The 24,287-nt window shown below is 39.2% G+C and overlaps 1 protein-coding gene across 3 annotated transcripts; it reads right to left on the bottom strand.

The window, feature by feature from the left end:
- Window positions 1-27: 27 nt before the first annotated feature.
- On the bottom strand, window positions 28-23,016 carry LOC101860082. Of its 3 annotated transcripts, none has more exons than XM_005094151.3 (8): window positions 22,926-23,016; window positions 15,145-15,374; window positions 12,643-12,774; window positions 11,303-12,112; window positions 10,572-10,819; window positions 7,141-7,186; window positions 4,853-4,877; window positions 28-2,974 (listed from the first exon to the last, which is right to left on the bottom strand). In XM_005094151.3, the coding sequence occupies exons 2-8, from the start codon at window positions 15,243-15,245 to the stop codon at window positions 2,357-2,359; spliced, it is 1,980 nt and encodes a 659-aa protein (XP_005094208.1). In that variant the 5' UTR covers window positions 15,246-15,374; window positions 22,926-23,016; the 3' UTR covers window positions 28-2,356. The 3 variants fall into 3 exon arrangements, with proteins under 3 accessions (XP_005094208.1, XP_005094207.1, XP_012935616.1); XM_005094150.3 differs by lacking the exon at window positions 22,926-23,016 and adding an exon at window positions 22,745-22,907; XM_013080162.2 differs by lacking the exon at window positions 22,926-23,016 and adding an exon at window positions 22,736-22,907.
- Window positions 23,017-24,287: the final 1,271 nt, after the last annotated feature.

Consider the following 24,287-nt stretch of genomic DNA (forward strand, 5'->3'; position numbering starts at 1 on the left):
TCTCTCTCTCTCTCTCTCTCTCTCTCTCTCTCTCTCTCTCTCTCTCTCTCTGTGTCTCTCACTCTCTCGTCTCACCAACATAGAAAAACAATGTATAAATATATACAAATGTCCTGGAGTTTTGCAGGCAATGCAAGACAGGGGCTAAAATTTTCATTTTTCATTATGGAAATATCGGAAGGGAATACACAATCTTGAGGAATTCATTTCAAAGACGAAGGTAAACGACAAGATAAAAATAATTATTAAAACCAAGGATACCTTAAAACAATTAATGATCTTTTCACGGATCAAAAATGATAGTTTACTTCTCAAACAGACTAATCAACAAAACAATTTGGTATTAAGGAATGTATTAATTTTATTTTAAAAAGGTAAGAAAAGTGTATAAAAAGCAATAGAAATAGATCTAAGGTTGTATAGAATCACGTAACTGTTACTTGAAGAATACAATGGAATATGCGTTCTCCTGAATACACCAATCAGTCAAGTTCGTCTACTAAAAGTTTTTGGGGTTTTTTTTTGTTTTTGTTTTATTTGTTAGGGGGTGTTGTTGGGTTGTTGTTGTTTTTGGTTTGGTTTTTTTTGGGGTTGGGGGGGGGGGCTGGTTGTGTCTATGCGTAGCATTAATCCTTTCCCTCTTCGAATGGTTCTTTAAGTCACTTGTCTTCCGAAACGAACACTAATTAGTGCCAGAGTGTAAATTTTATACCCCATTTAAAAGGGACATAATATTTACTATGGACAACGGGGGGAAGGGGGATGGGGTACAAAGATTTTTTAAACGAGATCCGGGTCCTGATTTATGAAATAGAACAGAAAACAGAGGAGAATGTGGAACAAGTACGAGATCACAAAGTGGGTACTTTTGATATTTTAACGCTCTAAGCTAAAATGACGAGTGATGGATAATTTTGAAATGAGGATATCATAATTTAGAAAGACTAGAGGGAGAATAATAGTCTCTTAGGCAACTCAGTATATAACCCTTGATAAGATATGACTTGCTTCTGAGGCTTAGATACATTATAGAAATAATGTCAATTCTGGCCATATTTTGACACATAACAATTGGACGTGTTTTATCTCATTCTTTGAAAGATAATTAGAATGGAGTCGCATTAACAGAATAGTTAGTTCACAGCAGAAATGTGTAGGATCTACCACCTATATACTCTGTTATCCAATAAGCGATGCAAACAAGCAAAACAAACATTTTATTACTGGTATACACACTGCAAATACGTCTTTACAAGATAATCTTACACCTGTTTTAGAGACTATCTTGATATACTTAAAATTAAGCAATTATCATAACTATGGTAGCTTTAAGAGAACCAAATAGTTTGCTTACTCTGTGAACTAAGACCCAACATTTATAGTTTAAAAAAAAGAAGGAAAGTGCAACAATTAGATGATGGTTGTATGAAGTTCTCCTTACTCCATGTCAGTAGCCAGTAACATAAAGAAGTTAATCAAGGACCAAGGTAGACACAAAGCACCTTCTTTCTCTGTAAACGATTTATGAAATAGAATCATGACGCAGATCTTGCTAATGTTAATCCAGGTCACCGTATAAAGAGCATGTCTAAGCTACTATATTACTTTGAGCTTACTTATCACGATGTATACGTAGCACTGAACTATGAATGCAATATAATTTATGAGTTTTGCAATAAGCCTGGCATTTCTAAAAAGGGTAGAGGCAGAATGTGGAGTGTTCGCAAGTGTAATTTTGTACAAAACAGGAACAATAATATTATGTTATCGTAGTGCCGTTTAGATGGGTGGTCAAAAGGGTGCATTGATTGGAAAGTTAATTAAACCTCGATTAACAGGGTACTCTGCGGAGGTAAAAATAAATAGTATGGTTGTTTAGTAATTGATTATTCTTTATTAAACTTGCTTAATACAATGCAATACGGATTTTTTTTTTGAGTACAGTTAAATATCCTTGCTGTACAGCTTTACGGTGCCTGGAGAACGCCATCAGGTTTAAAAATAGAACACAGTAAATGTTTGTTCATGGACATTTCTCTGACGAACATCGGCTTCAATATATTTGTTTTGTTTGCAATCTCCTAGGCTGCATTACTATTTTAACACTCTTGCTTCCGCTCGGCAGTGAGTGTTATAGCTGCAGCGTCAGCTTTAAAGCATTATAGGGATTATTTTCGCAAATACCATAATATTATGTGTCGTACCTATTATGTTAAGGTTCTGTCTTCACTAATTGTCGATAGTATTCATTTTAGCCAAATCAACGGCTGAAAGAATCAAAGAAAAGCTCAAGCTACCGTTGTCGTTTAAATAGACTTCTTTTTCTCGTCATGAGTGAACAGTCTATTATTATTATCTAAAGCGTGGGAGGCAGTGGCGGTGGTGGTGGGGGTAGGAAGTCAACAGTGCCGTCTGTAGCTGTTCTCTGCCGTCGTGACTCCACCCTGAAGACCTGCTCAGCCCCGCCCCTCACGAAGCCACTCCCCGCCCCGTGCTCGGTACTCTCGGCCACAAACCTGGGCGTGGAGGTGAAGGACGAAGGCACTCCTTCTGCGCTTTCGCTGAACACTTGACGGAGCTGCCTCACCGAAGTTGTCGTCGTTGTAGTCGTTGCTGCTTGTGCGTCAGGGACAAGCTGAGATGATGGCGGAGATATATAATTTTGATAAATGGCGTCTCCCCCTTGTGATGCAGCACGTGCGGCTTCATGACCTCCCACAATTTCCTGCACTGCACCTCTTGGCTGCGGGTCTACAAAGTCCGCAGTGGTGAAGTCAGTAGCATTCTCGTACTGGGGAACCTCTGACCTTTCTTCAGTCGTTGGCTGGATGTAGTTTGCGTAAACACCATTGACGCCAGGGGCTCCCGTGTGGAAACCAGAAGTGGGGACGGCAGAGTTCATATACGTGTTTAAGTCCAGATTTCCTTTGTCTTCATCGTCGTCAGCGTCGTCATCGATGTTCATTGTTGCATCCTGGGAGGTAGTGAAATAACAACCGATTGTGGGGTTTGAAGAGCATGTATCCGACATGAGAAACGGTTTTTAGATGTGTATTACAGAACATCGACAAAAAGAGAAAAAGGGTGGTAGATAGTTAAATAGTAATATGTGTCATTGTATTTGTGTATTATGTACATGTGTGGGGGAGGAGAAAGTGCGAGAAAGAGAGAGAGAGAGAGAGAGAGAGAGAGAGAGAGAGAGAGAGAGAGGGAGAGAGAGAGAGAGAGAGAGAGAGAGAGAGAGAGAGAGAGAGAGAGGGAGAGAGACAGACAGACAGACCGACAGAGACAGACAGAGAGAGTGAAAGAGTGAGAGAGTAGGAGAAAGAGATCTGGGGATAAGAAAGAATACAACAATGTTACATTTTTAAAATATAATGCAAAGATGCATGTACATAATCACTTCAATAAGACAGGCGAGACTAAAGGACAGGCAGACAGACAGACAGACAGACAGACAGACAGACAGACAGACAGACAGACAGACAGACAGACAGACAGAGACAAACATACAGACAGATATATAGATAGATAGACATATAGATAGATAGATAGATAGATAGATAGATAGATAGATAGATAGATAGATAAATAGATAGATAGATAGATAGATAGATAGATCGATAGATAGATCGATAGATAGATAGATAGATAGCAGGCGCGGTTCGTCCCTAGAGCACGGTCGTGCAGTGCCGCCAAAAATATTTTAATGTTCTATTACGTAAAACACCTCAATAATAAAATAAAAGAAGCCAGAAAAAAACACTAGCCAAATATTATATCAAAACAAAGGTCCTCACAGGCGCCATAACTGTCATTTCTATGTCTATAGCGCTGTAAAACATCTACTATGCGATGCCAAAGTCCACGCGCTTTAGCTAAGCAGAAAAGGATATTCAACAGTGTAACCTGACCTATAAATCGCTCTTGGGAATGATCCAAGTGATGACGACACTCATAGCGAGTTTGGCGGTACATTAATATTAATAAGCCGGCACATCTCAAATGTGCTCCTGCCGAATAGTGCCGAAACAGAGCCCACAGTAGGCAGTCTAAAAATAATCACGATAGACCCAACGCTATTCTTTGCCAATATTATGTGAGCCCCGGAGCAATCCAGCTGAGTGCTCAAGTGAACTGTGATTGGTTCATTGTTTGTCCTGCCACTATTTTAAGTGACTCTGTAAACGTGAACCTGAGGGAGGTGAACGTGACCATCCTATGAGTTGTGTTTTGAGTGATTTTGTGGCGGAGCAGTGAAAGCTATTACATGTACTTGAGTGCTCAGTTCCAATACATGATGAACGAAATTGATGTTTAGCTAACAAATGAATTTAGCACTAGAAATAAAAGCGACAAGTAAAAAGAATGAAAATAGAAGCACGAGGCCCTCCCTCACCAACCGAAAGATCCTAAAATTACACACCGTCTCATTTACATGAACTACTAGATGTGCCCTTGACTATCTTCAGCATGCGACAGCTTAATTATTATTGTGCACGCCCACGTTTTAGCCCCACGAGCCGCTCCTGATAAATATATAGATAGATAGATAGATAAATAGATAGATAGATAAATAGATAGATAGAGGGATAGATAGATAGATAGATAGATAGATAGATAGATAGATAGATAGATAGATGGGTAGATAGATAGATAGATAGATAAATAGATAGATAGATAGATAGATAGATAGATAGATAGATAGATAGATAGATAGATAGATAGATAGATAGGGATGTTATAAACAGACTGGGACCAGAGACAATCATCACGATTTAACTTTTAACGAATAAGTCAACACAAAGAATACAATAATTACCACGTGCAATTATACCGTAAATGTACTTACGTTTTCCTCGTATTCTTGAATCATCCTGGAAACAAAAATGAACACATAAGAATGAACATACATTTATTACTATTAAGTGTTTCAGTCTGGTGAATATCAGGGAGAAATGCGGATGCGTTTTTTAAATACCAAAAAGCAAATGAGATATTTTTGTGACAGCACAATTAAAACCCTACACATAGGTCAAGATAAGCATGTTATTATTTGGATGTGCACATACTATAATTTAAAATACCTTTCTGAGTAAATCCCACTTAATTTTGGTACATTTATATCTTCAAAGGTTCAACAGCAATGCCTATTTGAATGACGTAGGGTAGTGAAAATACACACTGAAAAATTATTAAAAGTCAAAGCATTCATTTGTCTGCCAATCAATTATTTTATACGCTATGAATACAAGGCCTACAGCACATAAAGTAAAACAATGAATGTAAAAATAAATATTTTCAAATATAAAATCGTCCTAAGAATGCAACAATGCCAGTCCCAGATCGAACGGAGATGACCATTAATTGTTACATTTTACTTAGGTTCAAGAATATATAAAATAAGCATGTTTATACACCAATTTCGCAGAAGATTTTATTTAGAAATGGTACAAATGATGCATAATTTTGTTTTTCCTACAACTTTGATTTTTTCACAGATGAGTTCTTATTGACTTAAATCGCATAAGTTTTATCGAGCCGCAACACACATTACTGTACTTTGCCTTGGAATTGTTAGTTCTATTTCATTATTAAAATGTATTGCTTTACAGGTAGGAAAGTTACACCCATGTAAATGCGTGTTTTAGTTGATGTTGCTTTGTTTTTTCGGGAGTTTGTGCAAGCCCTGATATTGGTTTTTTTCATTTCTTTGTCTTTTTTATGTTCATGTTCTCTCTCTCTCTCTCACACAAACTCAATTAAAGTCTTCCCCCCATCCCTCTCCCAATCTTCCCAATCTACCCGCCTATCTCTCTCTCTCTCTCTCTCTCTCTCTCTCTCTCTCTCTCTCTCTCTCTCTCTCTCTCTCTATCTATCTATCTATCTATCTATCTATATATTTATCTATCTATCTATTTATCTATCTATCTATCTATCTATCTCTATCTCTCCCTATCTTTCTTCCTCCATTAACCTGCCATTATGTTCGTTTCAACGCTGTATATATGCTACTTTTTCAGTCGTGTTTACTTTGTTTAAGTAGAAATATTTTGAAATAAAACAACCTTGTTTCATGGTTCAATCCAGCAAGCAAGTAAGCGAAGGGACACAAGCAATACTATCTTTTAGTTCCTGGTTTTGTGTTGTTATTCCCCTTCTAATGAAGCCTGTATTTTCTCTCCGGTGAGCTTAGAGTGTTCTAACAAGATGGAAATGAACGACTTTGTTCATTATCGTGAAGACAGTTTCATTTGTCTGAAGGAGGTTCATCTTGGGACAGTATACAACGGTGAAGAAAAAGACAGACTTAATTTTAGAAGACAAGGAGGGAAATTGTAATGCCAGAGCACTCGACGGTTTCTTCAAAAAACATGGTTGTATGTACATAATCTGTATCAAGGAAATGGGCCTGACAAAAGGGTCAGTTACAAGGTAGGCAGGGCGTTACTTAGTGTGAGCCAGGCCTTGGGGGTTAATTCGAAAGAATAAAGAAATCAATGCCAGCATTGCCAGACTTCCAAGTTATCTCTCTAAACACAATTATATTATGCGAGTGCATTCTGTTTCTTTTGAATCTAGTTTGACTAAACATTACTCAAGACTCTCTCTTCCCACTCTACTTTAATCTACAATAATGAATGTTGTAAAGAGCATCTAAAAAAAAAATCTGTACCACCCTTCACACATTTATAAATCCCAAGAAAAAGATATCAGATTAAAACTCTCTGTAATTCAGATTTAGAGATCTAGTTGTATGTACAATTTTTAAAAAACCCACAAACATAATATTTACGGAACAGGTATTCTCCCAGTATTGCATGTAAAGCGACATCAACACAACCATTCTGATCTTTCGAATAGCAGAAACATAACATTTTTTTTAATGAACTAAAACAAGGATTTTCATTTCTACTCTCTCCAGTATTAGTCCTCTCTGTTTCTCTGTCTATCTGTCGTTCAGTCTCCAATTGTCTTGTTCTGTTACTGTGTCGGTCAGTTTATCGCTCTCTTACTCACTCAGACCCACGCGTGATATACAAACGCCCTTTCAAGTACATACGTTGTCAATTCCTCAGCCATTTGCTGATGAAACAAACAACAGAAGAAAAAAAATCAACGAGATTTCAGTGCACTCACCAGTCTGGCAATTTGGTATGCTCAACGTGATAATGTTTCTTGATCACTGGAGATGGAAAAAGAACAGTTTGAGTCTTTATTTAGAAAGCAGTTGGATAACCATTATTTGCCCTTCGTTCTTTTTATCACAAAATCATAAGGGTAATTACTTCCATATTGTTCATTTCACAGGCGAGGCAAAACGAATTCTTTTTTAAAGAACAGCTTACAAAATGAGAGGACCAAAAGGCCTAGTTAGAGGCATTTTTAAAATGTTTAAACATGTAAGCACATACATCTATTATGGTACGTCTCACATGCAGGTGATATACAAACGGGTATTATAGTAGTATAATATAATTGGTTTCTTGTACCCAACAAGGCATTTCTGAGGCGTGTGGATGGTATTAAATCACTTATTCGTACACAAAAATGAAGATTCATCCACTCCATGTTTGTAGATAAAGTAAAGCTGTTCCCGCATCCGATCCGGACATTGGGGATTGCCTTGTTAGTGAGGCAACTTCTTGGGCCTTCGGCATATTGTTGTAGAGTGGCCAGTTCCTTTCCACGCCGCCTTTATTTCAACAACTCGAAGTCAGGTACCCATTACTCCTGGGTGGGCACGACGGGGTGAAAAAAATCCGTGTCCGAACCGAGGCTCGAACCCAGACTTTCCGCTTAGGAGATGAGTGCACTAACCGCTCCGCCACGGCACCCCCGTTTTAAGATAACCAAATCTAAAAGTAAAAGATGTGATTCTTTTGCAAAACTAACAAACTGAGTGTCCTACTAGACTAAGAACATTTCAGAACCATCCATTTTCAGATCCACCCGCTGGAGTGATTTATCTATTCTTCCTCACTAGCAGAACAGTAGGAGAGGACGCAGCTACAAGGTCGTTATGGTCTGTAAACCTTGGCAACACGCAGAATGGCAAATTTCGCATCAGGATGAGGTTAAATATGTACATTTTACGTTTCTGGGTGTGTTTTTTTCCTTAAGCCATTTTCGTTTTCAGAAATACGTTTCATCTTCACGAATTGTATGTTAAACAAATTCCTTTTGAATGGTTTCGTCTGTTCCAAATGACAACATTTTACTACAGCTTTTGAGTGAATTATTCTGAAAAAGTTGCAACGTTTTTGGGTTGTTGTTTTTAAAAATGGTACATGGCGTGCTTCCAGGAATACTATCTCAGCCAAAACTTACAACCACACACCGAGTTTACCGCACGTCATGTGGTGTAGCGGTTATGTGTTTCTCCGTCGTGCACAGAAGAATAATTTGTTATAGAGTATTCGATCTCTCTACTTAGAAGTTGTTTCCCTCACGGCCAGGCTTGTTCCTGACAATCATCGACATGCAAGTGGTGCCGACGGGGGCGTAAACTTTCATTGAAAAAAAAAAAACCCCCCAACAAAAATCAAAGTTCTTGTTCTTAAAATCCACTTAAATTGGAACTCATAGTGCATCAAAATTCCTATAAAAATGAAAAAGAAACGGTGTTTGAAAACATATTAGGGTTGTTTTCCTTGTTGGGGTTCTATCTATCTGTAATATAAAATAATGTACCAGCGAACAAAAGAAACGCAAAATCCTGTTTACCTTTGTAATGATGATCATGTTCGTTTTCCCTTTTTAATAAAACGAGGGAATTTAAACACAAACTGTTTTCTGGCATTATGAAAAGATACGTGGGGCATCACTGTGAATATTTAATTTTATTGGAATACATTTTGAACTTCCGGTTAATGTATCGAAATGCTCAGTAATGGTTTTGGCTACCATTAGATCGGATAACTGAAGCAGATCTCCGGTTCAAGGAAGCCACTAGGTTGTTGATAAAACGTAGTGGGATCTGCCTCCATGTCTCCTGGATGGCCACATCCAGTTCATGGATGGGACTCGGCCTTGGTTGTCTCCCCTCGGAGCGTATATTAATTTCGTCCTAAAAAGGCTTAATTGGGTTTAAATCCGTGCTGAGGGCAGGGTGAGGCTGCAGAGTGATGCCATGGCGTTGGAGGAAATCCTGTGTAAAACGGGAAGTGTGTGCACTAGCATTATCAGGCTGGAACCGGGAGGTAAAATTTTGACTGTGATGAGGGGCCTAAGAACGTCTGCTATGCAACGGGCAGCATGGATACCTTGACTTCAACCTTGGCCTTGATTTTGGAAGATCATTGGTCATACTTTGTGGATCCACGTGTTTCCACCCCAGATCACGACGTACTGTCCTTCCCAGCAATTCTTTTCTATAACACAGTTGTCACGATAACGTTTACCTTTCTCTTTATAAACTCTGAGATCCCTGTTTATTGGATCTATGGAAACAGGCATTCGTCCCAAAATGAGAGCCAAAGACCAGTCTCTCAGACGACTTTTGACATGGTGCTGGGCCCAGTTGAAACGCTCTTGACGATGGTGAGGTTGACGGCGTCTAAGGAGTACCTGACGTAATCGTCGGTTTACTGTGTGTCGATGTATGGCTCTTCCGTTGGTACCCCTTATGAAATCTGATGTTCTAGTAGCTGCCTGAAGTCAATTTGAACGATACACCCGGACAATGTATTCGTGCATCGGTCACTCTGGGTCGACTTGACCTTTTTCGGTCCGATGTAAAATTCGTGAGCTGAAAACGGGTAATGAGTCTGTGGATAGTCGATATGTGAACACCAAAATGATTGGCAACATAATTTGCCTTTCTCCACCCTCCAAACGGCCTATTGCTATTTCTTGCTATATAGTCCGTAAACGTGGCATTGTCGTAGCAAATGCAGGCGAAATGACCCTACCGATTTTGTACTATAGCTTTTATAGCCGAGCTCAGGAGAATACTTTTCACCCTTTAACCTCATTTAGACGGTGTTTCGAGAGAATCACGTGGCTTTTTCCATGCTTCAATTAAAGGGCAATAACTGTAGTTGCCGGTGACAAGCAAGACGGTCGACTTCTGGTTTCCTAAGAGGATATGATATACTGTCGATGGTCAAAACCTTAGTCTTCCACCATTGATGGTTTTATAGTTATGGCCAAAATAGTTTGTTTTTCTCGTTCTTTTGCTCCACGTTTCAAATGCTGAAGTACGAAAGAGAATCACCAACGCAGTGGGGCAATATGAAGATCTACTGACCACAGTGAAGAGACGAAAACTAAAATGGTATGGGCATGTCACAAGATCCACAGGACTTGCCAAAACAATCCTGCAAGGAACCGTACAAAGAAAGAGACAGAGAGGAAGGCAGAGAAGGAGATGGGAGGACAACATTACAGAGTGGACAGGAAAGACGATGGGTGACAATCTGAGGAGAGCAGAGGACAAAAATAGATGGCGAGAGCTGGTTTTCCAATGCAGTGGTGCCTCAACGGTTGCCCCAACCACGGGAGAGAAGAAGAAGAAGAAGATATATACAAACAATCGTTTCTGAAATGGTTTAGCTAACGTGAAGTACCTTTATAGTTCTCTGATTGATTCGAAGCACCCGTGTCCACGGCCCCCTGGACCCCCAGCATTGGTGCGCCTTGCACAGCCTGCACACTTTCCACCTCCAGCGCCTGTCTGTCGAAGTCCGAGGCTTTCACTGTCTGGTCGACAGTCGGAATGGCCGCTATGACATCGGTGCTCGTCTGCTCCTGCTGCGGCCAAGTCACCACGCGTTCCTCTGGTGTGATCAGCGAGCGTGTTAATTCTGCTTCTTGTCTGAGAATTGATGTTTAGTATTGGTGAGTTTACGAAAGTAAGCATGCATGGGTTGGTGGGTTGACAGATCATAGACGACAAGCAGTATATTGGATGATAACAAGAATGAAATAGTTACAGACACATGCATCAGCATTCATCGACAAACACAAACCCATACGTGCACGTATACACACAAATGTACATACACAAACAAACACACAAACACACAAACACACACTCAAACGCACGTACACACATACACACATACACACACACACTCACAAGGATGACTTGATGGGATTTTGGAACGGAAGGCAGACGAAAAGATTGATAATCAGGAAGTTCAAAAGTAAGATGAGACATACAACGTGTAATTGAATTTTTCTGAATGATAGTATTAATATTTTAGGACTGATTGTTTCATTCATTAGGATGTATGTGGAAGTTTTTTAAATACGTTCTCGACAGCTTTCATAAAGGGCAAGAGACTACGGTACAAACCTTTTGATCGGTTCCTCTGAACGTTTTGCAAAAGAGTAAACATCTGTCACAACTTCTGATGTCGTCTCTACTGGTTTGGCCTCTGCCTGCTGGGTGACAGTCGTGATGTTCGAAACGGCATTTGCACTCTGCCTTTCGTAGCTGCTACCCTCCAATTCAGCTTGTGAGATCGTGGTCTGACTTTGAATGACGTCACTTCCGTCTTGTCTCAAGGTCACGAGAACTTTCCCGTCCTCTTCCACGCTCACGTTTTGTTTTATCACATGACCGCGTACGGGGTGACCGTCACTCGGGGTCACATAATGACCTCTCACGACTTCCGCCTCGGGTTCGCGGTCCCCAGGAAAGGCAAACTGACCTTCACTTTGAACAGGCTCGGGTGTTGCCACTACATGGCTGTGCATCACTGGAAAACCGCCAGTTTCTCTCTGAGGAAGCTGGTGACCCTGATAGAATTGAGATTGCTGAACAGTTTGAGGGTATTGCTCGGGAACAATATGTCCTTGAACCATGTAACCCTTGACGACAAAACCCCCCTGACCAGGTGAGTTGTGATCGTACACCCAATGTCCGTTTGGTCTACCGTCATCATCGTCTTCATCGTCTCTGTAACCCCCATTGACGTTCACGATGGATACGATCTTGCCATCAACGTTTGCAGTCTTGATTTCAGTGTCGGTGCTGTATTTCCGTCGACGTTGCTCTTTTTTCTGATATTTATTTTGTCTTCTGTTCTCTGGCTCAGACCAGCATTCACCTCCCGACTTAAGCAGCTCTTCTTGAGACATCGTTGTACCGAAGATTTTTGGTCTGGAAAAAACAATAATACTATCTACACAATCCAAAACACTTTATACATTGAGTCACCTTCAAACGCAAAAAAACGTTTTTGCGCGAAATCGAACGAACCTTGAATAGCTACTACTATTGACTGCTGTTGCTACTACTACTACTACTACTACTACTACTACTACTACTACTACTACTACTACTGCTGCTACTGCTACTACTACTACTATTACTACTACTACTACTACTACTACTACTACTACTACTACTACTTCTACTACTACTACTATAATAATAATACGTGTAACAATCGTATTCATAACCATAATGTTAACCATAAAATAGTAGTAAAAACATTCATTTTATAGTCATCATCATAATCCTCATTGCAATCAAGCTGCTGCTGCTGCTGCTGCTGCTGCTGCTGCTGCTGCTGATGATGATGATGATGATGATGATGATGAGGATGAGGATGAGGATGATGATGATGGAAACGAAATTTGACGTGCTGAGTTGGCCATCAAAGGTCAACTTCTCAATACATTACGTACGTGTAGTTGGCGAGCTTGAAAGGTATACCGCTGTGTGAGGATTGGCTGGGTGGTGGCGGCTCCACAGAGTAGCTAGGAGGGTATGGCGCTGGCATGTTGGCTAACTTTTCCAATCGTTTTCTCTCTACGCACCTGAGTATGACAACATGGCCGAAAATGAGTTTATTTAGTTAGTTTATTTGTTTCTATGTTTGTTCTGTGTTCTGTGTGATTGTTTGTTTTTGTTGGGTTTTTTTGAGTTTGTTGTTTTTCCTTTTTGCTTGTTTTTTAAACCTACGGTTGTTTTCGTATGCATGAAACGGTCTTCATCCGGTACGAATTGAGGAGCGCAAAAAAGAAGACGAAGATTGGGTGAACTCACTATGGACGGAGGGAGCTAGTTTCAAATTTTCTTAACCATGTAGTGGAACTTATGGCTATTCATATTCTTGTGAATTAAAGGCTTTTCAATCACCTGTTGGACATAGGCGTTTCATTGGTGGTCATGCCACGTGCGACTTTTCTGTTTAGTGAAAAAGGGAGACAGACACGCTGGCGAGTTTGGGGGGAGGGGGGGGCGGCTTCCAGCTTTATCCAATTAGAAACAAAAAGGTATTTCTGATTAATGAACGTGTTCTTTCCCCGATAGTGGTATAACCCGATAATGGCGAATAACATTTGCCGACACATATGTGCTCATGAGTACGTGAAAGATATTTATTATGACACGTCGTCCTGGCTCTTTTCTTTCTTCCGTCAGTTCTTCTCTACTCTCATTACCGAAACACCCATCTTCCAGATGAAGAGATGCCACACCTCTCTGTTTTCTGCGCGAGTATAAATATAATTTATCCTGCATATTATTAAAGAAAAACATAAATAAATAGAAAAAAAAAGAAACTGTAAATGTGTAGCAGCGATTATAGACAAGACTAACTACACATAATTTGAACTCAAGTTTCAAAGAACAGTTTCTGCACAAATCAAAACGACCTCTAAGCGTGCTGAAAATACACTCTGGATCATAGCCTCGTAGTAGTAAAACTTTGAGGAGATGCACGGCCTTCTAGCATCCAATGTAAGCATTTTCTATTTTCCATACTATTAACTCAGTAATAGAATTCGTTTGGCAGCTGTCTGGAAATATTACGAGGTCAGTAGGTAATTGCTGAGGTGGCACTTAACGAGGTACTAGAAATCACACAAGGGTATTTTAGTCCGTTTGGGGGTCCTGCATTGAGGATCAATCATTTATGAGAAAGGTTTTTTTTCGAGTGTTGCTCAATATCAGGAATCCAGCCTCTCCCCGCAGCCAGCATGTGAACAGTGTTGGAGCTATAAATCGTTACGAATCGTTACGCAAAATGGCTGATTTAAAAGGGAGTGTTTCTGCGTGTGTGTGTACACCGGTGTGTATGTGTGCCTGTGTTTTTTTTGTGTGGGGGGAGGTGGCAATCATGTTTTTGGGAGGAGAGGGGACGGGAAGTGTGAATTCCAGAATCTCAGAAAAAAATCAAATGAGTGTGGGGAGAGTGGGGTAGTTGCAAGAAGAATCCATATGACTGAAAATTATAGATTATTGATTTTTGGTTAGGCGAAGCCTGTAGAAGCGTGTTTACAGAACTCTGATACCTGAAATTGATAAAATGTCTGTCTCGTCGATTAATAGCAAGAGACAGGTACATGCATAAGCTTGATTCTAGAAATGATGGTCTTCTTTTTCTCAATATGTATTGTGTTGATTTGGATAAACACCGTATAGAAATGTGGGTGTATTTGTGTATGTTTGAGTGTGTTTCTTTGTGTGTGTGTGTGTGTGTGTGTGTGTGTATGTGTGTGTGTGTGTGTGTGTGTGTGTGTATTTTGTGTGTGTATTTAAAAAATGTATACGTATGCGTGTGTAAGTGTATGTGTGTATGAGAGTGTATATGTGTTTTTGTGTGTGTATGTCTGTGTGTGTGCGTGTGTATGCGTGTGTTTGTGTGTATATGTGTGTGTTTGTGTGTGTATTCTGGATAGGAAAATAAAAAAGGAACGAGGATGGACAGATGGATTTGGGGATGTCTTGGAATATAAGAAGATAACGTTAACAGGAGGAGCTATTGAAATTTCGCTCGATTTTTTGTCCCATTATAAACAACGTTTGTTGTTAAAATTGTCTTCAGTGTCATTAATGGTAACGGTGAAGGATTTGAATGAATATAATAATCATTCCTGAGCAACTGAGAGGAATTTTATGCAAATGTGTCTTTTCAAATTGCTCATATTCAGGGGTAATTTATGAACTCTTGTTCCCAAACTGTCTAATCTTGTAAAATTCGGGTCTGTATTGACAGTGTTTTCCATACATACGGTCTTGAGTTGTTCTTGCAACACATAATGGATTGTCACAACGTAAGAGTCGTGAGCTATACTAATGACAAAATATAAGAGAAAAAAAGACACAATTGATTTAGAAAAGTAATCTATTAATAGAAAGTATTTTTGTGTACCCCACATAGGGTCTGAGTCTATGTAACTCACCGGTAATATTTGCATGCTATGACCATCGAACAGACAAACAGGAAGAGGAAGACTACGCATCCTGCTGCTATGAGTCCGATAGCGTCTGGGTCCAGTGACATTTTTGCCTCTTAGTATTATGAACAGTGGCCAGCACTGTTGGTTAAGCTTGGACACGCTCGATTACTATGGGGACACGTTGGTACGTCAGACGAGTGCTCAATCCATTGGTCGAAATTGTTACCTTGTCACTGAAAAAAGAAAAAATGGGAAAGTTACAGTTTTTTGGGATCCCTTGTTTTAATATACAGGTTTAATGCTCTCATCACAGATTAACTCTCTCCATTACTGGCTGGCAGGTGCTCTGGTGTGGTTTGATCTTTCTTTCCTATCAAACATCTAATGTACTTATCTCTCTTCTTCCTCTTTTCGTCCGTTACTCTCTTGTAACACATCTAACCTTCGGCACTTGTATGATGTATTGCAAGTGCCATACAATGCTTACTAAAAAAAAAAATTCAATCCCGAAATATTACATACTCAGAAGAACGAACCGATGACAGCAAGAATAGCACTTGTTAGTGTGTCTCTGAGCAAAACATGGTTATTGTTTGTTTGTTTGTTTGTTTGTTGTTTTTTGTTTGTTTTGTTGTTGTTGTTGTTTTGTTGGGTTTTGTTGTTGTTTTTTTGTTGTTGTTTTTTTTTGGGGGGGGGTAAGGGCTCGCAACCGCATAATATGTCATTTGAATGCACGAGACACATTAACCCTATCCCTACGTCGTATTTTACTATCGTGCCCCCACTTTCCAAAGAGGAAATGTACTCGTTAATCCGATCCGTACGCTTTGCGTAGCAATTTGTCAAAATGATTATTTGAGAAATACTGAAAGTTTCAAAGAGATATTCGTAGTGTAAGTATTTTAAAATGTGAATAATACAACCCTGGGAGTACAAAATGACCCCAGGGCGTACGGATAGGATTAAACATTTTCAGTTTGATAGGAATTTTTTTTTTAAGTGGAGACGAAGGCAGACGACAGAACAAGATAAGAGAGCAGGAAAGAAGGTGAAGATAGAAAATTTCAGAGAACATTTTCAGACGCTTTCGAGTTTCGAACCCGGGACTTATTGAATGAGAGGCGAACATCGTACGTCTAGACTTGAACCCCCCGAGCAAAATGTGTAATAATTTATGTTATCATATGTTTAAATAATAACCCAATGCATAACTGCACACATAAATCTATATAATCCATGGGAGAAAAGACATCATATCCGAAAGGGATTTCCCTATAACTTGAAGTAAATTGCGACTCGTCTGCCTTGACACCAATTCAGACCAATCATTATCATGTTGCGCACAGACAAGCAGCATTGGAGAAGTCAAAAGATCTGACAGAAAAAAAAGTGAATGGGCAATGTCCACAACATCAACATTACGTGGCAATTACCACTTCTCGGCGAAGTAGTCATCTTTGTGTGGAATACTGGTGCACAATGGCTTTTTACATCACCAATTCTCAAGGAAAATAAAGGATTTTGAGAGACCGTCGTGCCATAAAATGGTGTCTGTCTACTTCACTTAAGAATTCATCCATTAATCGTGTGGTATTTTGTATTGTTCTGCAAAACGTAAACTCATAATATCCTATATTGTAATTTGGATTCCAAATCTATTTATATAAGCGTTTACCAACTCAGTTGAGAATCCATTTGCTTTAAAACTTTCTTCAGTTTGCATTTAATTTCTTAAAATTGCTGAAAAACATAGTGTTAAAATTTTCTAATTTCATTCCCAAGGGAGATCTTTAAAGAGTGATTTGGGGACGTCTGTGGTCCTACAGCTATTTCTTTGTATTAAATAAAGGTTTTTTACGCTCCAACCGACATACTTTTTAGCCTGCTCTAAGAGGCGTCTTTGACCCTGCCTGTCAGAACTGAATGGGATGCAACATAGCAGCAGAAAAAACCAAGATGCTTAGTAAAATTTCATCCCAGACAGGATCGAGTTTCTGGTCATTTGCGTGCAACGGCGACGCTCGTAACCACAACACCACAGAAACCGGTTCCAATTCTTCACATTTCTTCATTAATTTAGGTTTCTCTCTGTCTGTCTTGCACACCGTCGCATTAGGTGACAGAGTTTGTGTTTTTTCCAACTCCAGCTAATATGTAAATAAATAAAAGAGGACGTCAGGGATAACTTGTAGCTAACAATGATTTGGGTTAAGTCAAAAGAAGAAGAATTTAAGGGTCAAGACCAAGTTCCCATAAAACTGTGATTGCCAAAGCCTTCGACGTCAGTCGCTAAAAGAAGTAAAAGAGTCGCCTTTCAAAAGACCATGAGATAGAGATTGCCCCCCCCCCCCTTCCATCCCCCCTCTCCAGTCCCGAAACAGCTCCCAATAAAGACAATAATGAAATTCCTGTTCCCCTGAGCGTTAAAGCGAGGAAGAATCCCTTACGAAAATTGCTTGAGTTCCTCAAGCTCATTCTTGTTTTTTCAATGAATAGACAACTTCATTAATACTGCAGCTCTTCTCGTCATGCTGATAAACTAGCGTATACTTGTTGAGAATTAAGCTAAAATTGGTCGGACATGTTTGTTTGGGTGTGTGAGAATTATTCCCAAATCAGTCGGGCCTGTTTGTTTGGGTGTGGGAAAATAAGGCTGAAATCAAACAGACCTGGGCGTTTTGGGTTTGTGAGAATTAAGCTGAAATCAAACCCAAATATGGGTGGCAAAAAATCTGAAGAGGAAAACAAGAAATAAAAAAAGGACAGAATTCTTTTGACAGACAAAAGCAACAGGGATTATGTGTACATAAAATAAGCAATTTAAATAATACTGCAACAAGTGTGAAATTGTAAACGGTGAATATTGTTCACTGACGGAAACGAAGAATAGGACACAACTGAAGAGCTGTTCAAACCGCGCACAATATTGATCACAAAGTACACATAGGCTTGTCTCGCTCGTGACCAAGGTTTTCCCACGGACGATGTGATGGTAAATGTTCTGTCTTTTTAATTCCCAAATGTCTTTTGACGTGACAGTCTCCTCTCTCTCTCTCTCTCTCTCTCTCTCTCTCTCTCTCTCTCTCTCTCTCTCTCTCTCTCTCTCTCTCTCTCTCTCTCTTTTCGTTTCCTTTGCATTCTGTTCTCACAACCCCTTTCTTTGCTTTCTTTGCTGGGGCCGGGCATGCCCAAATCCGCTGAATAAGCACATATTATTACAGTTTTCAAAACGTAAAGCGGTAACGCCCAAATAAAATTTTGAAAAGAAAAGAGACGCAGCAGAGAGACGGAAGTTATTGAGAGTCTGTGTACTTTCTGTACTTCCTTACATATTAATTGTTATGTCGAGCACAGGTTTGTTGACAGCTGTGGCGTAAACAATAATATAACATGGGTTTCAGGTACAGATAAAACAACAAAGAAGGAGAAAAATCATAATGTGTCACGAGGCGGTGGACTCGGGGGACTCGTCAGTTTTGGGGCATACGGGTGGAGTTATTAGTTTCATTTGAAAACTTGTTTATTCCTCTTGTGTAATATGAAAAAATACCTATCTATTTCGAAAAGAAGTCAAGGTCTGCTATGGAAGGAGGTGAGGGTCGCCCGTTATCAGAGGTAAAATTAGCGAGAAAATAGCAGCCAACATTTTGTCATTTCTAAAGCTTGATTGACCTCGGAAACTGCAAATTTACATCATTATGCCTTTTAACAACATTTTCCAACAAAAACTCACACCGAAATATGTATTTAAATGGAGGTATAAAGTTTTCAGCCAAACAACCCCCCCCCCAAAAAAAAAAAACTTTTTTTTTTAAAAATTCGATAAAATTGCCCAACGGACGGGGGAAATGCCTATTTTGACGAGCGCTTGATTTCACCACGAGGCGTTGTATTATTTAATACGATGACATAATCTCATCGTCCTTGTAGTAGCCCCTACCTCTTCTTTGTGGATAACTGATGGACAAAAATACCCAACAAACCCCTACTAACAGCAATATAAATACATGTGTGAGCTGAGTTATTCTTGGCATAAGCTGACGAGGGAATATAGAAAATTGGTCGTCGAAGTCGGTTTTCATGAAGTGTACGTTCAGATCAGTCATTATTAATATGGCCCGGAAATCAGAAAACACCACCTTCTTAATAAAGCTATTACATTGGCCTGGATCTGACCAATAAATTATTTATTTGACCTGTTCTTATGGGGAGTCTGCATCTTAAGGATAGTCACTTCTGTACACTGTAGGATCGGAGAGCTGCAGTCTGCCAGCTGCACAATGTCACGCACTTCATGGGGATATATTTAGATCTCAAAGAATCACAGGTCCTTTTTCAATACACAATGTTGCACTTCGTCGTCTTTGTTACCGGAAAGTCATTTTAGATATCGTATTTTAATTAATACCCCGCCCCACCCTCCGCTCCTCCCCAGAAATCACCCAAAGCAAACAAAGCAAACAAACACCCCTCTCCCAAAGAAAAAAACAAAATCTTTAAATTTTTTTAAATCATCCAGTTTTGTGAACATGGTTGGAACCAGCATCCAATGTTTCTTGCTACACGAGAGTTATCATGTTCTTTTCACACCTCTTTTGAACGAAAGACTTACTGAAAAGTAACAATGAAACATTAGTTCTCTCATGTTCCATTTATTACTTTTGTGCTTTTATACACCTAGCACCTAGAACCAAACCTTCCAAGGATCTTTACGCCTTTGGCCAAACTTTAAAGCAAGTGGTTGGGACATCAATTATTATACTTTAATTATGTTTAATAGTAGTTCAAACCCAATACCATGTTATTCTGGGCCATTTGGGCGGTACTCGGGATATCCAGATTTGTTTTCAATACTTCCTCACATCAACGTGGCAAGGTCCGCAATTTACGAAGTCAAGGTGTGAAAAAACTTTCAGCGCAGCTTTGTCCGTGTGCGCCATGTTGTAAAGTCGATATAACAGTTGCCCCTTGACACGTGTTGTTTTGAAAGGATTTCCAAATTTGTTTTTGGATCGTTTAAAAAGAAGCTACTAAAACTACCTGATACATATTTCAGCATTCCCCTCTCCCTCTCATCCCCCCCTCCCCAAAGAGCCGTGTATAAGTACAACTTCAATATGTATAAAGTGGCATTACCCCAAGGTTTAATCTTTTTCGTATTTTCATCTTCGGCATTGGAATATTACCTTAGATCTTAACGACCAGGTTTGCTAGCTTGCTGGATTTCAATATCAATCAGTGCCTTGTCGAGTTTTAGAGGATGGAAGAACTTCCTAACAATTCAAAACTGAAATAAGACTATAGAAATTACTGACACACACACACAAACACACACATACATTCCTTTTTATTTATCAACAACACTTGTCTAAACATTCTGACAGTCCCCATCCAAATAAAAACCCTGCTCTCAGCATTTATTTTATTTTCTTCATTATGCTTTATTTTCATATAAAGACAGAGCTTCGTAGCAGGGTGCCTTTAATGGTCTCACTCTCTCACGTTCCTTCTTTGGTTTCTTTCCCTCTTTTCTTCTTTACTTATCTCATTTTTCCTTTGACGAAATGATCGTTACTATGTATTTATACGTCTCTTTCTTCAAAGAGAGACTCATTATGATAATGAACTCATAACAAAATGCAAAGGCAGACACGTAGTCTCTTTCAATTTTGACTTGCCTCAGCAATCGGGTAGATACGAGCGCTTATTTAGTCATGCTTGACGAAGCAGAGAAACACTTTGACCCCATAAAAACGTAAAAGGTTTCACATAAAGGATAGTAAGTACGTTTGACCAGAGATTAATTTCAGATATCCCGATATCGTTTATCTGCAAATGGTCATGAGACTGAGTTATTATGTGTATCCAGTTTCCGATCAAGAACTACGAATATACATATATATATATAATATATATATATATATATATATATATATATATATATATATATATATATTATATATATATAATATACAGTGAAAGCAGGTTTCACGAGCAATAATGATATTGTGTGTGCTATAATGTAAAAGGTTTAAAATTTGCAATAAAAAAAACAGACCAAACAAACAAAGAAAAAACCAACAACAGCTACAACAACAACAGCAGCAACAAAAACGAATTTTCCTGTACGAGCATCTTACCAATGATGTAATACAATATTCAAAACCTCCCATCTAGTCAGTTTTAGTAAATTGAATTACAGAGGATGATTTAGGTACCTAACTTGTTTTCAACCCAGCCTCATCTCCTACATAAGAAAACTCCCCCACCCACCCATTTCGGTCAACACCCACACCGAGATGCATAATATTATGTACAACGAGAAGCGCGCACACAAACACACCCACACATAAATACACACACACACACATACACACACATACACACACATACACACACACAAACACACACACACACACACAAACACACAGACACACACAAACACACACACACACACACAAACGTTCTTGAATTATGAATAAGAAGAGTATAACAAAGTAAGCGTACACTGAAGAGTCATAGGTTTACCATTTCGTAGTCAGTTAGTTCAGAGACCAACTTTTAATAAACGTTCCCTTTTTTCATATTATTATTAAGAACGATGCCGTGTGGCGTTTTCAATTTACGGTTACAGGCGGTAAAAAAAAAGACAAAAACGCTTTCAAAACTACGTTTGAATAAGCTTTAGAGTTGTAGTAGGTCAAAGAGAAAAGTACTTGTACAGGTGAGTGGTTTTGTATAGTCCCATCAAGGAGATTGTGGGTGCTGGACCGTGCAGTCTGTAATTTTAGTCTGTGCACACAGCTTTTGCGGTGGGTGCAGGAAAGCTTGCTGAAGAGCAACCATTTGAAAATTCTCCCACTCCCTATCCATTCACAGGAGTGAGAAGATGTAATTATATACATAATATCAATAAACTAAGGTTTCCAGAACAGGCAGCCAAACGGGAAACCATCTATCACAAGCCAGCCTAATGCTCAAGGCACTAGGAAGAAAATATTGGTCCAACCCAGGGAGAACCTAAACTTTACAGTGTACCCGGGTGGAACACCAATCAACCTTCGCACTAGATACTAGTATGTCCATTTATATGTGATCGAGAGGATGAAGAAGAGTTCTAGTAAAGCTCGTGCTTTTGATTTTTATTTTTCACATGGCACTTGGTATACAAAAAGCGTGAAAGTTAAATTCCGCTGAAATATATAGGCCTATTAGCTGTTGTTTTGATACAGCTGATCCTGAGAAAGCACAATAACGGCTACATTTTGCTTGGAATTAATAAGAATAACAAAAATACAAAACAGAAGTAAAAGTAGCAGACCACACCATGCGCTCTCTTACAATCAACATCGACTCCAGCCACCAATTGCGCAGTAACATTCTTTAAAGAATTAATAAATACCACAATTAATAAAACACGAAAAACAAAACATAAATAGTATAATATATGTGTACATAAAAAAGGTAGAGAACAAAATATGATGACACCCCCCCCTTCCCGAAAAACAGCTTTTAAAATATTTTAAAAAGAAGGAAAGAAAAGAAAATGACATCAAAAATAAAAATAAGCATGCAATCAATCCGCAACACTTACTCTACTCACTTTCATATTCCTCCACATACCAATGGCACGACGCCTGATTCTCTCCTGCTTCATAAGCCCAGAATTATTTTTGTCCGTCGTAATAACATAATATTATTATCTAGTTCGCGTAGAGGGATTTCAAAAGTTATTATTCTAAATCAACCCAGTAACACCCTTCCATACCTCTCTCAAACATTACCTTGATTCTGAAAATCCCCCTGAGGAATAAAACGTAATCCACATGCGGTCTCTCTCTCTTTCTCTCTCTCTCTCTCTCTCTCTCTCTCTCTCTCTCTGTCTCTCTCTCTCTCTCTCTGGTGCGCTGCAAGAATGCCAGTTCTAAGCCAATATTAACGATCAATACAGAGTGCGCTACTGGCTTGACAGGGTGTACTGCCAGCCTACCCCTGGGTACATGTCTATTTGTCACAGATTAGAGAGCGAGACCGAGAGCAGGGTGTCGACAGGGCCAAACGGATAGAAGAAAGGGCCATTGATATCAGGAACTGGTAGAAAAGGAAGTTTCAGGAGGGACTCGGGGTAAGAGTGGGGAGGGAGGGAAGGGGGCGGGGTAGAGGAGCATAGCGTCCTGGTTACAATTAGAGTTATGGACTGAAAGGTCAGCAGGAAAAGGATTTGGAAAGAGAGAACGGGAGAGGGTTTGTTTTTAGTTTATTTAATAGTATTGTTGTTCTTCTTCTTCTTTTATTGGCCTTTTTTGGGAGGGGGGGGGGTTGTTGGGGTTTATTTTTGGTTGGCGGTGAGGATCTACTATGGCATCAGTGACTGTGTGCAATAAAGGAGTAGAAAACGTGCTAATGGATCCATGTCGTTTCGATTTATATATTCATTCAAACGTATACAAACAGACGTATATGTACACGCACACTAAGACAGAAATACTTACTTACACGCATGCCTACATTATAACGTCAAATAGTTTGTTTTATTCTCAGCATAAAGTGTCACGTTTAGATACGTCAATATCGCTGTGCCCACCTAATACGTATCAGGGCATTCAGGGAAGCTACTTAATGAAGAGAAACAGAACAAATACATGGATTGTGGCTTTTGTGCAAAAGCTTACAGAAAAGCTTAAAGACATTTTTAGCGCCCCACTCCTTCCCCCCAAAAAACAACAAAAAACCACTAACAAACTAACAAAGAAAAATCAACAGCAACAGCTAAAAACCGTCCTAAATCTAACGCGCAAAACAAAAACAAAACAACTCAAGAATATCAAAAACATCTATCTGCAGACAACGTGGAAGCATGGCGAATTTCAAAAGGTCGATCATGACATTAAATTTTTTTTTTAAATATTTTTTTGAGTTCCAATATATTTAATTAAAACGAATCGTCACAGACCGCTATTCCATGGCATAATTATTATGTGTTTTTCTTCAGACCCTCCCACTAAAAACTGATAACTTGTTTCTTGTGTGGATTGTATGACATCATCAGCTCTTGATCTGAATCAGGCTTCGGCAATTACGGTTAAGTACTGACCGCTCTCCTATAAATGGTTTTTATGACAACTAGGACTAAAAAGGATATATAT

This window comes from Aplysia californica, unplaced genomic scaffold (assembly GCF_000002075.1).
Source record: "Aplysia californica isolate F4 #8 unplaced genomic scaffold, AplCal3.0 scaffold00076, whole genome shotgun sequence".
Taxonomy (NCBI): domain Eukaryota; kingdom Metazoa; phylum Mollusca; class Gastropoda; order Aplysiida; family Aplysiidae; genus Aplysia; species Aplysia californica.

Coding starts and splice junctions, on each gene's coding strand:
- LOC101860082 (XM_005094151.3), bottom strand. CDS start 15,245: ATGTCACTGGACCCAGACGCTATCGGACTCATAGCAGCAGGATGCGTA. Junction 10,820..11,302: donor TCAGAGGAACCGATCAAAAG/GTTTGTACCGTA, acceptor ATCAATTCTCAG/ACAAGAAGCAGAATTAACAC. Junction 7,187..10,571: donor TCAATCAGAGAACTATAAAG/GTACTTCACGTT, acceptor TTCCATCTCCAG/TGATCAAGAAACATTATCAC.